Raw genomic sequence first — 12,002 nt, 5'->3', positions numbered from 1 at the left:
ACTCATGAGCAGGTTGACCTTACTGCTTAGGAGGGATGGGACGAGGAAGGATGGTTGTGGGGTGGCAGCTACTTCAGATAAAGGAAGAAGGCTGCTCTGTCCCCCCTCCACCGTTTCCCCGCAGTGGCAGCAGAGTAACACCTCTCTCTCCAGGGAGAGACGTCAGTCTGCTCCTCCTACCGTCCTTCTCATCTTATGAGTGGCCTGGTCCTATTTTCTCCTTGTTGGGGCAGCAAAATTCAATTTTGCCTTTGCTTCTGAGCAACTTACACTACCCGTTTGTATCAAAAGATGGTAAATACAATTTTTCATTTTTAAATTTTCTTTTGAAGATTAATTGTAAATTAGCCTATTACTGCATGAACCCCCAGTGTGAACGTGCCTCATAGGTATGTGTTTTTCCAGTAAGACAGTTATAGTAGGCATTTGTATCCCAGAGCAGACTTGCAGTGCTGCAAAACAGATTTTACCCCGACTCCTGCCAAGTCTTTTCATTCCAGAGGCAGTGCACTGCAGGGTGCGTACAGCGCTCTCCGCCTTGGAGAGGTGTGAGCTCACATTCATTCACAGGCTGCATTAGGTGACACAGAGTGTTAAATCCTTGACAAAGAAACACAATAATGTTAGCTAGTTGGCCATTTTTATAGCACAGCTATATGAGTTACCCCGTTAACCACCGTTCTTCCACCGTAGTAGCTGCAGCTTTGCAGTCAGTGCTGGGAGCAGTATGCGTTCACTCCTCAAGAAGCGCCATAGCTTAGCACGTTTTGGGTTACTGCATCAAACTCACTTACTTGTTTCAGAGTTTTCAGCTATTGAGTGAACTCTCTGGAAAGGGAATGTTTCTGTTTTGCCACCGCCATTATGTTATCTTTTCCAGTGCAATTACAAGCTAATTCAAAGCTCTTTGTGTTAGGCTAATAGCTTCTGATTCACTGCTGTCAGCCAGCACCTCTCTGTGCACTCACTTTTAATACTGCCTGACGGTGCCCCTGCCACTTACCTGTGAAGATTTTTTTTTTTTTTTGAGTAGAGGCTCATCATAGGCAAATCATTACTGGAACAGCAAAAAGATGCCATCTGTTAGAGTTACATATGGCTAAGATCACAATTATCGAAAGTCTTTTTTTTTTTTTTTCATTCTTATCCTCACAATAAATGTAGTTGTCAGCAGGATAAGTTCACGCATCGGATAAGGTCACAATTTCATTTAGTGACAACTTCCAACAGCGTGAACTTGCAAGGTTCGATTTATTAAAGAGTCAGAAAGGATAAGATCACTGCATGGCCAGCCTGATTTATCAGGGTTTGACTGGAGTACTTGAATAGAGAATGTCGTATTTCAAGTTTATGTTCAAAACTGTAGTTTAGTGTGTGTTATGTCTCAGAGACTTGAAAATTGAGGGGGAAGAATTTAGACGAGGTGTCTCAATAATGCAGTTTATGTCTGCCAAGCAAGTGTATGACCATTTTATGTGGGAACTACCTTGTTAAGAATCACAAAACTGTAAATGGGATAGTTCTCTGCATTGAACTTTTGGTCACAAAGTGCATGCATTGGTTAGCTATAATGGAGGTAATCACTAATCAAATAGTAATCTCTGATTCTTCCTGTGCATACAGCAAGGGAAGCAGATCCTGGCATCTGGGTAAGAACTTCTGAAAGTGCTTTTCACGCACTCGGTCTGACTTCAGCAGTCCTTCTTTGAAACCACCACATATACCATTTCTCTGCCATAAAAAATATTTGTTAAAAGACCTAAGTTGCTATGCGTAGAAAATATGCAAAGAGGAGCCATTAGCTAGTGGAAATTGGTAGAGTTGTATCATGTCAACTAACTAATCTCCAGTTATAGCAGAGGAAGGGCTTACTCATTCTTTTTCTTAACCAACTCCACTTAGAAAGCTGTTCCTGATAAAAAGCTACTGCTAAAGCTGTCAATGATTTGCTCATAAATGTTAAACATTTATAAATCTGGATAAACTTATTTCTGAACAAAGTAATTCACTTTTTCTCCTGCAAAACTCTGCTCATCGTTCACCTTCAGATATTTACTTCCTTGTTTCTTATTCCAGAATATGGACAGATGGATGAAAGCCAGAATTATTGTGTTCAGAAATACTATTTACAGTTGGATTCTTCTGGTATTTGAACTATGGTCAAATTCTGTTATGAGCCAAAAGCTGTTGTTGGGTTCTGCAGTATGCTGCATGTTTTCTGTTTTTTTTTTCAAATGAACATAGTTTTTCTTTAAAAGAAGAAAAAGTTAAAGTGACTCCTCTACCTCCTGTTTTATGTGAGCCCTATGTGGCATCCCTAAAACAATATGTATATATAAAGAAAAAAAAATCCTAGATTGAATCCTTTCATTCTGGTTTTGTATCCGCCAAGGTGGCCTAATATCTTAAAAGCCATGGGATGTTTTGTAGCTGTACTAGTGAGTCATGACTTGGGGCTTCTTTTACAGTGCAGCTATCATAAGTCTTTGAGTAATCACAGACTTTAAAAGTATGCTACATCAACAAGATAAGAGAAACAGCCCACAGCACTAACAGCATTATCTTTTACCAAAATTGATTAGCCCATACTGTGTGTCTCAAATATTTTGTATAAACTTACTCAGCAAGCTGGAAATAAGTGTGTTCCTGAAGAACAAGCTGAAAAAAAAATACTTACTCGGTAGCAAGGAAAAGTCAAGTAAATATAACTAAATGGAATGTCTGTTAATTCAGTTTTTTTTATCTAACTTTGCAAACCTTAAAGTCAGGGCATCACTTCTCTGTATGTGTATTTCCTAGTGGTACTTCTGTTTTGCTTCTTGGTATACTTCTCAATAGGCCAGATGAGGGATCTAGGATGAAAGGAGCAGAATATAACTGCCTCTCTGGCTTTGCCATAGCAATCGTTCCAGGTGGGTCTGTGAATTCCATGTATTATAATGTGCTATTAAGTGGAAGATCTGCTGTTCAATATTGAGGTGGTATGTTGCAAATGCTGATTGCTAGAAACTACTAACTCTGTTCAGCGCAGAATTTTCTGCTTGCTTTTGGGCTGGAGCGCTGAGCAAGGAAGCTGTAGCAGTCTTTCATCTTTTGTATTGCTTCTTTTCTCTCCAATCTCTGGAATCTCCATGGACAGACATCTATGACAGTCACCTTTTACTGTGGGATACGGTGGTGATATGGCAGTAAAATCGCAGCCACTCTTCCTTTTCCTGATGTAGTCTGCAAAGAAGGTGCTGAGCAGAGGTGCAGAGGGCAGTAGCTATAGAGAGCACTTCCGACTCGCATCTGAACTACTTCTGAGACTGAAGGGGTACCCCTTCTCGCCTTACTGACTGCTTTTTCAAATATTTGTAATTAAGAGTCACTGCGTGAGGATCTCTTCTTAAAGCAAACTCCCCTGAGGTCACAAGTTGCTCAGGGGCGCAGGTGTGGCCCCTCTGCGTGGGAAGCCAGACCCGGCATACAGGAGAGCCCCGTTCTTTCCACTGGGTCCGTCGGTTGCCATTGTTTCCATACCATTTGCCAAACATAAAATTTCGGAGGAGCAAAATGTTGTAAATGAGTGTAGTAAAGTTGAAGACTCCTACTCAGTGGTCAGGGGAATTCATGAGAGGATTTTTAATAGTGACATTTGTAATCTTTCTTCTACAAACCCTCGTACCAGCCCCTGGCTTTCTTCTGCTTAGGGCAGACAAAGGAACGTATACAGTGATTTCACAAAAGGGATAAAGACTCAAGCTGTGGTTAAAAAAAAAAAAAAATCTCATAGACCTTGCTTTGTAGTTTTTATTTTTTGGTTTTTTTTTTTAAACTACAGCTCTCGTAGTGTTAATTTCCCCCCCCCCCCCCAAACAAACAGAGATTTGCAGTGAGAAAAATAACTTTTGTCAAGGATCAAATTGTAATGTGCTGCACCTTGTACAAGCATAGCTAAAATGTGTTTGTTTGCCAAAACACATGGGCAGATTGTCTTTCTCAACTCTAACACTTGCGTACACCCATAACTTTATGGTCTTTGCCAGCAGCCATTTTAGAGATCATAGAGAGATTTCTCTTTTTTGGAAAATTATGATCACAGGAAAAAAAGTTTATGATGCAAAGTGTTTTGTAACCCTCTTTATAATCTACTGCTCTCTGTTATGACATTCTTAGTGGAGGGCAAAATACAACCGTTTCAGTACAATTCAGTATAACGTTACTCTACCTGGAGTACATTTCAAATATTAATACCTATGTAAATAGATTGCTCAAACTACAATTTGCGACTATAAGAAGAAAGAGTAAAAGAGAGGGTGAATCCACATTAACTTATTCAATTATCAGTTAAAGGCAAAAAATGCAGTTTTGGAAAATGATTGCTTGTTTTTATGTGTGCCTCAAGCCTAAACTACTTTTAAAGATAGGGTTAATATTGTGAATCTTATTTAAAATATAAAATATGTTGATGTATACCTTAAAACTTAGGTAGGTTTTTGGATATCACTGGATGATCTGCCCTAAGTTTGTCGTTCTTAATCCATTAAAAGACAGGCCTGCTTGTAAATCCACAGGTACAGATAAGGAGTCACTGTTTGACTGAGTCTGAACCCTTTTCAAATGAAAAATGTCAGTGGCAGAAAGGGAGGCTGAATTATTTTTTAAAAGGGTTTTCAAAGATTCTCATGATTCCTCTGGTATCAGTTAAATGTGACATGTCCATAGACATGGCTGTTTTTTAGTGTGTAAAAGCAAGTAAATGCTGCAGTTTTCATCTTTATGTAGAGAAGAAATGCTGCAGTACATGTAAGTGAGCAACATGTTGCCTTGCAATACAGGGAAGAGTCCGATCGTCTACAATTAACATATAAAGAGGTTTTTTTTAAGTTAATTCAATTTGTGACAACATGCTTGTGAGGGGGAAAAAGTTGTATGTTTCACATCTATATATTTATGCACACATACATATCCCATGTGTAAATTATATATAATTAATCTGTAGCCTTTCCTGCTTATATAGTGTCCTTTAAAATATCATAGCACCATCACGATGAGAATTCACCCACAAACATATACAAGCTTTTGTGAACAGATACAGCTCTATTTCATAGAACATTTCACGTCCCAGTTTGCAAAAAGGATCTGATGCGCCATTTTAAATAGTTTTGTAATCCGCAGCGCTCAGAGGTGAAATTCAGATTTATTTATTTGCTTGCAAATGGAAGCTGGAGCCAAGTCTTCTCTTTGGAAAATGGTCAAGATTAACTCCTAAGGACAAGGAAAACCTTCACAGTCTGGCTGTAGCACAAATCCAGGCATTCATGGGAATGGTTAGTTTTGGGAAGTATGTGGAGACTGCTTGTGAGCCAGCAGGAGTTACTCACTTCCTCCAGCCCAAGGTCGATTTCTCGACAATTGCCAGTTCTAAATCTGGGACGAGTTTACTTATTGCATAGTTGGACTTCACGGTGTTTGTGCAGAAGCACAGTCCTGATTTGGGGTAGAGTTGTTGAGGAGGGACGCACAGAGGTAAAAGGCAGGAATTAGTGTTGCATCTGATTGGTTGGTATCAAAAGGGAAGAAGACGATGTATGGAAAACAGGTAGGGTGAAAGCATGGCTGCAGTGAAATGGGCAGGAGTTCTGTTATACGCTGCAACAAAATCAGGTTTTCAGCATGAATGCCTACCTTCAGGAAGGCTAAAGCTTGGAAGAACGACAGCATATAAAAATTTTGTTCAGTGTCTAACAAGAGAAGCATAGCTCAGTCCCCTATCTTACCGTCCCTTAAAATTTGAAGACAGCATTTATTTGAATTGCATTAGAAAAAGTGTTAGAAATTTTGTGTAGGAACGTAGCTGTTGCTACATTTGTAACTGAAAAATTTATTCTTAAAAGAATAGACTATTGAAGAGGCTGCTTTGCAAAGAAGAGTTGTCAGTATTTTTTTAATCCTGCAATACAGTAAAATAAAAGTATTGGGGAGAAAGATGGTGACAGAATTTTGTTTTTCCTTCCAAGGCAATGAACAATTGCTTGTTTATCTTTCTATTTATTTTCGCTGGGAAAAAAAAAGAAAATTTAGTAGTGAGCCTAAGCTAAGACTTCCAATTATAAATGTTAATTTTGATGTTGTTACTTTCAAAAATAAAGTTCACTTTAAAAAGAAAAGAAAAATTAGCACATACAAAGCCACTTCAGAGTGGAAAAAAGAAATGATCATTCTCTATACACCCATTGTTTTTAAACGTTTAGTGTTAAAACCTTAATATAATGAATTAAATTGTTTCGGGTCTAATTCTAAACTATTAATGCTGTAAAAGTTCATTTAATTCAAAAAATTGTTTTTAAATTCTAGTAAATGTTTCTAGTAGCTCCTCCAAAATCAGTGTGGTCACTTCTAGATTTATATTGCTATAACTGCAAAAAAAAAAGTATGTCTCTAAAATTTTTAGTAGCTGCATGCTTCAGAATGTGGTCTTTGTGACAGCAAAAATGCATCAAGGAGGTTAATGGACCAGGTGTGCGTATTATTGCAGTTTCTCTTTTCAGCTATCTTCTTCCCCCTCCTCAATATTTCTTAAGAACTTTTAAGAACCACTATTCTCACTCATTCTCAAGGATTTACTGAATAAAAAATGCCTTCAAACTATAATGTGTGTGAAAAGATGCAAGAAAGGAATGGGACTTTCTAAACCAAATTTGAATATAATTCTAAGGAAAAACGTTTGTTTTTCTTCTGCGGGATGACAAGATCAGTTGTTTTTCAGACAAGCATAATTAATTCTCATTAAACGGGTCCTCAGAACACTGTGCATATAAGGCAAACACAAAGGCAGAGGTGGTTGTTGTCAAGGCACAAGTGAAAGTACTCTAAACAGTGCTTGTTTTCTTTGTTTGCAGGAGAGTTGGAGATGTTCCAGAAAGACGGGGAGCGCAAGATTCAGAGCCGGCAGCAGCTTCCGGTTGGAACAACATGGGGGCCTTTTGCTGGGAAGATGGATCTGAATAATAACACCTTGGTATGTAGATGCTCAGAGACGCTTTACTTCGTTATGTTGTGCGTCATTCCTTAGGGAACAGCCTGTGTTGTTACTCAAACAGAGCATTTAAAAACAGGCATTGTTAGCTCTCCCGGACAGTGGTTTTTGGATCTTTTCCAATTAGATCATCTGTATGTGGCAGCCATCCACCTAAAGTTATTTGGAGCACATAATATTAAACTTATTATTTTTTAGAAGAAGGAAGATATCACTTCTTTGTTTACTAAACCAAACCAGTGCTTTTTATTTTTAATAAAATGCCTGTTTTTGAGTGTAGTTTTAAAAGTTTCATAGCATTAATAGCTGAGTGTTTAATTTACATTAATGTGTGATGTAGAAAATAAACAGGTGCATTAATTTATACTAAAGTCCATTAAATTTACCTTAATATTAAGACAACTGAACATAGCAAGATCTTTCAGCAGTTTAAAATTACTTTGAAAGATATTAAAAGGCACTTGTTGTATAATATATTTGTTATTAGGCAGAAAGTATTTGGGCCATCCTACTTATAAGTAATGCTGATCTCAGTTCAGTGTGCTGAAAATCATATCATTCCTAGGTCTTCATTTCATTTTTGTTTGTACTGATTTTAAGTCTGTGCTTCAATATCGTTTATATTTAGTTCAGATTAATTTTCTGAGAATATCTGGAAAAGTGACCCTTTAATGAAGAAAGAATTATATACGTAGACAAAAGTATTTTAGATGGTATGAGAATATGCGTTGCCCTTGTAGGATACTGCTAAAGAAGTATTATTCTCAATTGGATATTACAGATTTTGCATGAACTCATTAACATAAAGAACTGTGGAACTATTTTGCTGAAATCTGTTACATACATTTAGGGTAGATACGACTCGGATATGAAGTGAGGAGCTGAACTTCCCAGGGCTGGGGGTACTGCTCCGTCTCACATGGGAGGACCAGAACAGAAGTGATGCTAGTGCTCATGAATGGGGAACGCTGATCAGCTGAAATATGTCAGAGGGGCAAGTGAGGCAGGGTGATGTGGAGGGGGTGCTGTGGATGGGGTGGGGGAGTGGAGCAACTGGAGTTCTTTACCTCCGCCCTGGAGAACCTATGGCTGTAAATCGGAGTTCTGTTTTTAAAAGCTTCCTGGAGAGCATGCGTATTACTTTCTGTAAATATGCCTATTGAAATTGTAATGAGGCACTATATTTTTGCGTGTACATAGTAGCCATTTAAAATCTTGATATGTCATAGACTTTTTAGTGTATTTTATTATCAAAAGGTGCTAACGAGTTATTACAGAAAGCGTCATGGAAGCTTTGTCTAAGTTTGCAAGAGTTCAGCATTCCCAATCCAGGTCAGATTTCCCATTCAGTTACGTGAATAAAGGATGTATTTTCAAATGTGCTGGATGCTCAAAACCTCCTATTGTTAAAAAGGGAAATGGGTAATTTGAAAATCTGTTTCCGTTTGCTCTTCTCCATCTATTTTATTTCATTTCTTGTTCATCATCTATTTTATTTTTAGTCTATCAACGCTCATATACTGTTTTTCATAAAACGTTGTTTGCTACAACTAGCTGTAATTGAAACAATTTTCTAAGGCTCCACCACTACTACTCTTGTCAATCCTTATGCAATAGAAACCTTAGTCATTGTCCACATAGTGCTCACAACGTGCTGCCCCTGTTGCCCTGTCCACTTCTACCACTCCTTCAGGTATATAAGACATAAAGCAAATGTTTGAGTATGGGAGATGGACAAAGACTGACCCGTAACACGAAAGTTATCATTATCAGACACCATTGCCTCATGTAGGCAAAGTGTATAAATACATTTTGAAATCTGAAAAGTTTCCTGTAAACAGAATTGTCATCCTTGTCAATATTCTCTTGCTCCCTAAATATTTCTATCCTTTGAGATATTCAAAACTCAACTGAATATGATTGTAAGCAATCTAATCTGACTTCAAAGTTGGATCTAACTTTGAAGTTGGCCCTGATTTGAGCGGGAGTTTGGACTGGATGACCCCCAGAGGTCCCTTCCAGCCTGAGTGAGTCTACGGTTCCAAGTATTGTTTCTCTTTTGAATATCAGAGATGCTTCCCATAATCATTCACTTGCTACTTTTAAATGTTTTGTAAGGAAATGTAAAGCTTTGAATAAATTTTTAATTTACTGTTTAAGCAACACAAACCCAGTGCCAGCTTCTGTGTATTTTTCTTTTGTATTTTTTTCTTGAAATTATTCTGTTTTATTTATGATCTTTCTGTTTGCTTGACACATTTGATTACTTTTCTCACTAGCATACATGCTCTCTGTTGTTTATAAGGGGAGTTGTGTTTGTTTGCTTAAGTTATTTATATCTATTTTTGAAAGCTCATTTGGGTTAAGTTTTACCTCCCTAGGATTCAATCACAGTTTCACAACAGCAGCTGACAGCAGGTTTAGTACATTTCTGAATGAGAACTTCAAATATTGTGCTGTTATAAACATCAAATAATCTTTGGAAAAAATATTTAATTTTTGGTTTTGAGAGCAAAGAAAAATTTGGTGAACTTCAGGTGAGTGAATATCACAGTTTCTGCACCTGATCTCTTTGTTGTAAAGTATGTTTGTGGCTGACTACAACTGTCTTACCTGTCTTTACTGTTGTTTAGCAGTAGCAGTGTGACAATTACTCTTCCTCACAGGATTCACTTACCTAACCAGCACAGTTATAGCCTACCTGCTAGCCTTTTGCTCAGCACTGAACAAAATCTGTACATGTAGTATCCTGCTGAAGCACTTCATATTTCAAGCAGTGCTATGGTGCTGAATACAGACTCACTACTGTTAGCTGAGGAGATACAGCAAGCTAATTAATTCAGCACAATAATTAATTGAGTCACCATGCCAGATGTCAAATACTTGTTAGATCTTTCAAATTTCTGTCTTGAAGTACATTAACAATATACATCTCAGAACAGTGGAAGGCTAGGTACCTTGAACCACTAATTTAAGTACTTTTTGCAATTGTGATAGGATTAGCTGTTACTGACTTCATCAGGAGTGCCTCAGCACTGTCAGGAGACTGGTGGAGCAATGTCCGTATCAGGACTTTAGAAGACTTAAAACTCGAATGGCTGAATTAAAGACAGCTCAATGACTAATAAAGTTCTTAATTTTTCTCATCTTGTAGTTGGCCAGTGCTCATGAATTCCAGAGGGATCAAAACCCTTTATGAAATAATTTGCCATATTGCATTACTATTACTGTTAATGAAAAGTCTCCATGAAGCTAAGAATGTTGCCTTTCAAGAACAGAGTGAATCGCAGATCTTTTAAGTTGTTTAGGCATTTAACACCGATTTAACTGCTATTCTTAAATTGCTATCCAAATATTTACATATTTATTTGTTATATTTGGATGAATAGGTCTAATATTTAGATACTTTTAATATTCTGGTCCTCATAATTTTGGCAAATGGACAAAATTCTTCTGCTCTCAGCTGCCTGCATGGTGCTTGTATCTGTGTGCACAACTGGGCATACAGGTTATTGCTTTCTAGTTCCTTCCAGTTCATTTCTGCTGCAAGCATGACAATTGATAGTCACAAGAAAATGATATGTCAGTATTTTAAAGTGTAACCATGATGGTACTCAGATGCCCGTGGTTAAAAGCAGGAATGTTATTGCCCGCTCTTTCCGATTGAGTCAACAAACTTTCTGTCATACCTACATTTGACAAAAAATCTGTATTAATTCTGCAGGAGGGTAAGACAAATACAATGGAAGAGATTTCTCAGAAAGATGAAAAAGGCATAATCTTTTCAAGCCTAGAAAGTGCAGTAAAATAAAGGGTTGTTCTCTTGTTTTAAAATAAAAAGACATCAGCTATGTATTTCCAGATTTTGTTTGAAATTTAATTTTATCTTTCTGTTTTGACAAACAAGACACATTAAGAGCTTTGTACAATGCTGCCTTCTATCTACAATTGGTGAGAACTCTGTTCTAAAGGGAAAGCAGCGTGATTTAATCACTATTTTTGCCAGGAGAGCTCCAACTGTGCACTTTGCGTCATTCCGAAGATGCAGTAGTTCCCAGGTGCCTACAAGTAGACAGCAATATATTTCTAAGCATGAAACTGATGGGTAGTGAATCCTGTCTTTAACGGGAAAGTGAATTTGCACAAATATCAGGTATAATGTGAACTGGAAGATGAGATAAATGGAAGACTTTTCTAGGCTGATCCTGGAAAACAATGACAAAGTAGATGCTGCACCTAAGTACAGCACAACTAAGAGCAACTACCTAAGTAATTCTAAATTCAAGTCACTGACAGGTTATTTAAGGAAAGGCTGTTTGTTTACTTTTTCCCAGATACAAATATTTTCCCTCTTCAGATGCGGCTGTGCCATTGTTCTCTTATATTCTTTTATACCTTTGAGGGAATGAGAGCCTTCAAAGAAAAGAGTATTTCGAACAGTTCCCAACAGCAGTCTGAGCTCATAGAGGAGAAGTGGCAAAGCATGCACAGCCCGTGATGAACGTCAAACAGTGGCTCATGCCATTACTTCGTTAATCAGGTGGAGGCATTCTGAAAAAATGTTCTCCTTTTGCTGCAGCCATCTATTTTTTGGCGTTAATCTGTGCCCCATGGCAGGGCTTTGTGAAGCGAAACAATGAGCTCTTGGATCCGCCCCCCCCCCCCATTGTTATAGCCTTGTCGTAAGGAGGAGAGCGTGGTGCAGGCCTGTATCGGCCTGATAAGGAAAAGAGGATTCAAAATGGCTATGAAGGGAATCCGTGGGAGTAAAGTGTGCAGTGTTGGACCAGGCGAGCAATGGGATACAGCAGAGACCCTTTAATGGGATCTGGAAGGTTGAGCGCCAAAGCTACACTTCGAGAAGATATCCTCATGAAGCAGTTTGATGGGGGAGTGCTGGGACTGTCCGAGGAGCCAGGGTTCAAAATGCAGTTAAGTTATTCACATGCTAATCTGCGGCTGGTCACTTCAGGTCAAAAAA

General features: G+C 38.1%; 1 protein-coding gene across 2 annotated transcripts in view; it reads left to right on the top strand.

Annotated features, from left to right (window-relative positions):
- The window catches only part of ZFPM2 (zinc finger protein, FOG family member 2), a 317,757-nt gene that overhangs the window by 152,694 nt on the left and 153,061 nt on the right, over positions 1-12,002 (top strand). For both annotated transcript variants that reach the window (XM_068932841.1, XM_068932840.1), the window contains exon 4: positions 6,885-7,003. In XM_068932841.1, the coding sequence (XP_068788942.1) occupies positions 6,885-7,003 (119 nt within the window). The remainder of the gene's footprint in view (positions 1-6,884; positions 7,004-12,002) is intronic.

Source organism: Struthio camelus, chromosome 2 (genome assembly GCF_040807025.1).
Source record: "Struthio camelus isolate bStrCam1 chromosome 2, bStrCam1.hap1, whole genome shotgun sequence".
NCBI lineage: Eukaryota > Metazoa > Chordata > Aves > Struthioniformes > Struthionidae > Struthio > Struthio camelus.
This window is presented reverse-complemented; position numbering and strand designations above follow the sequence as displayed.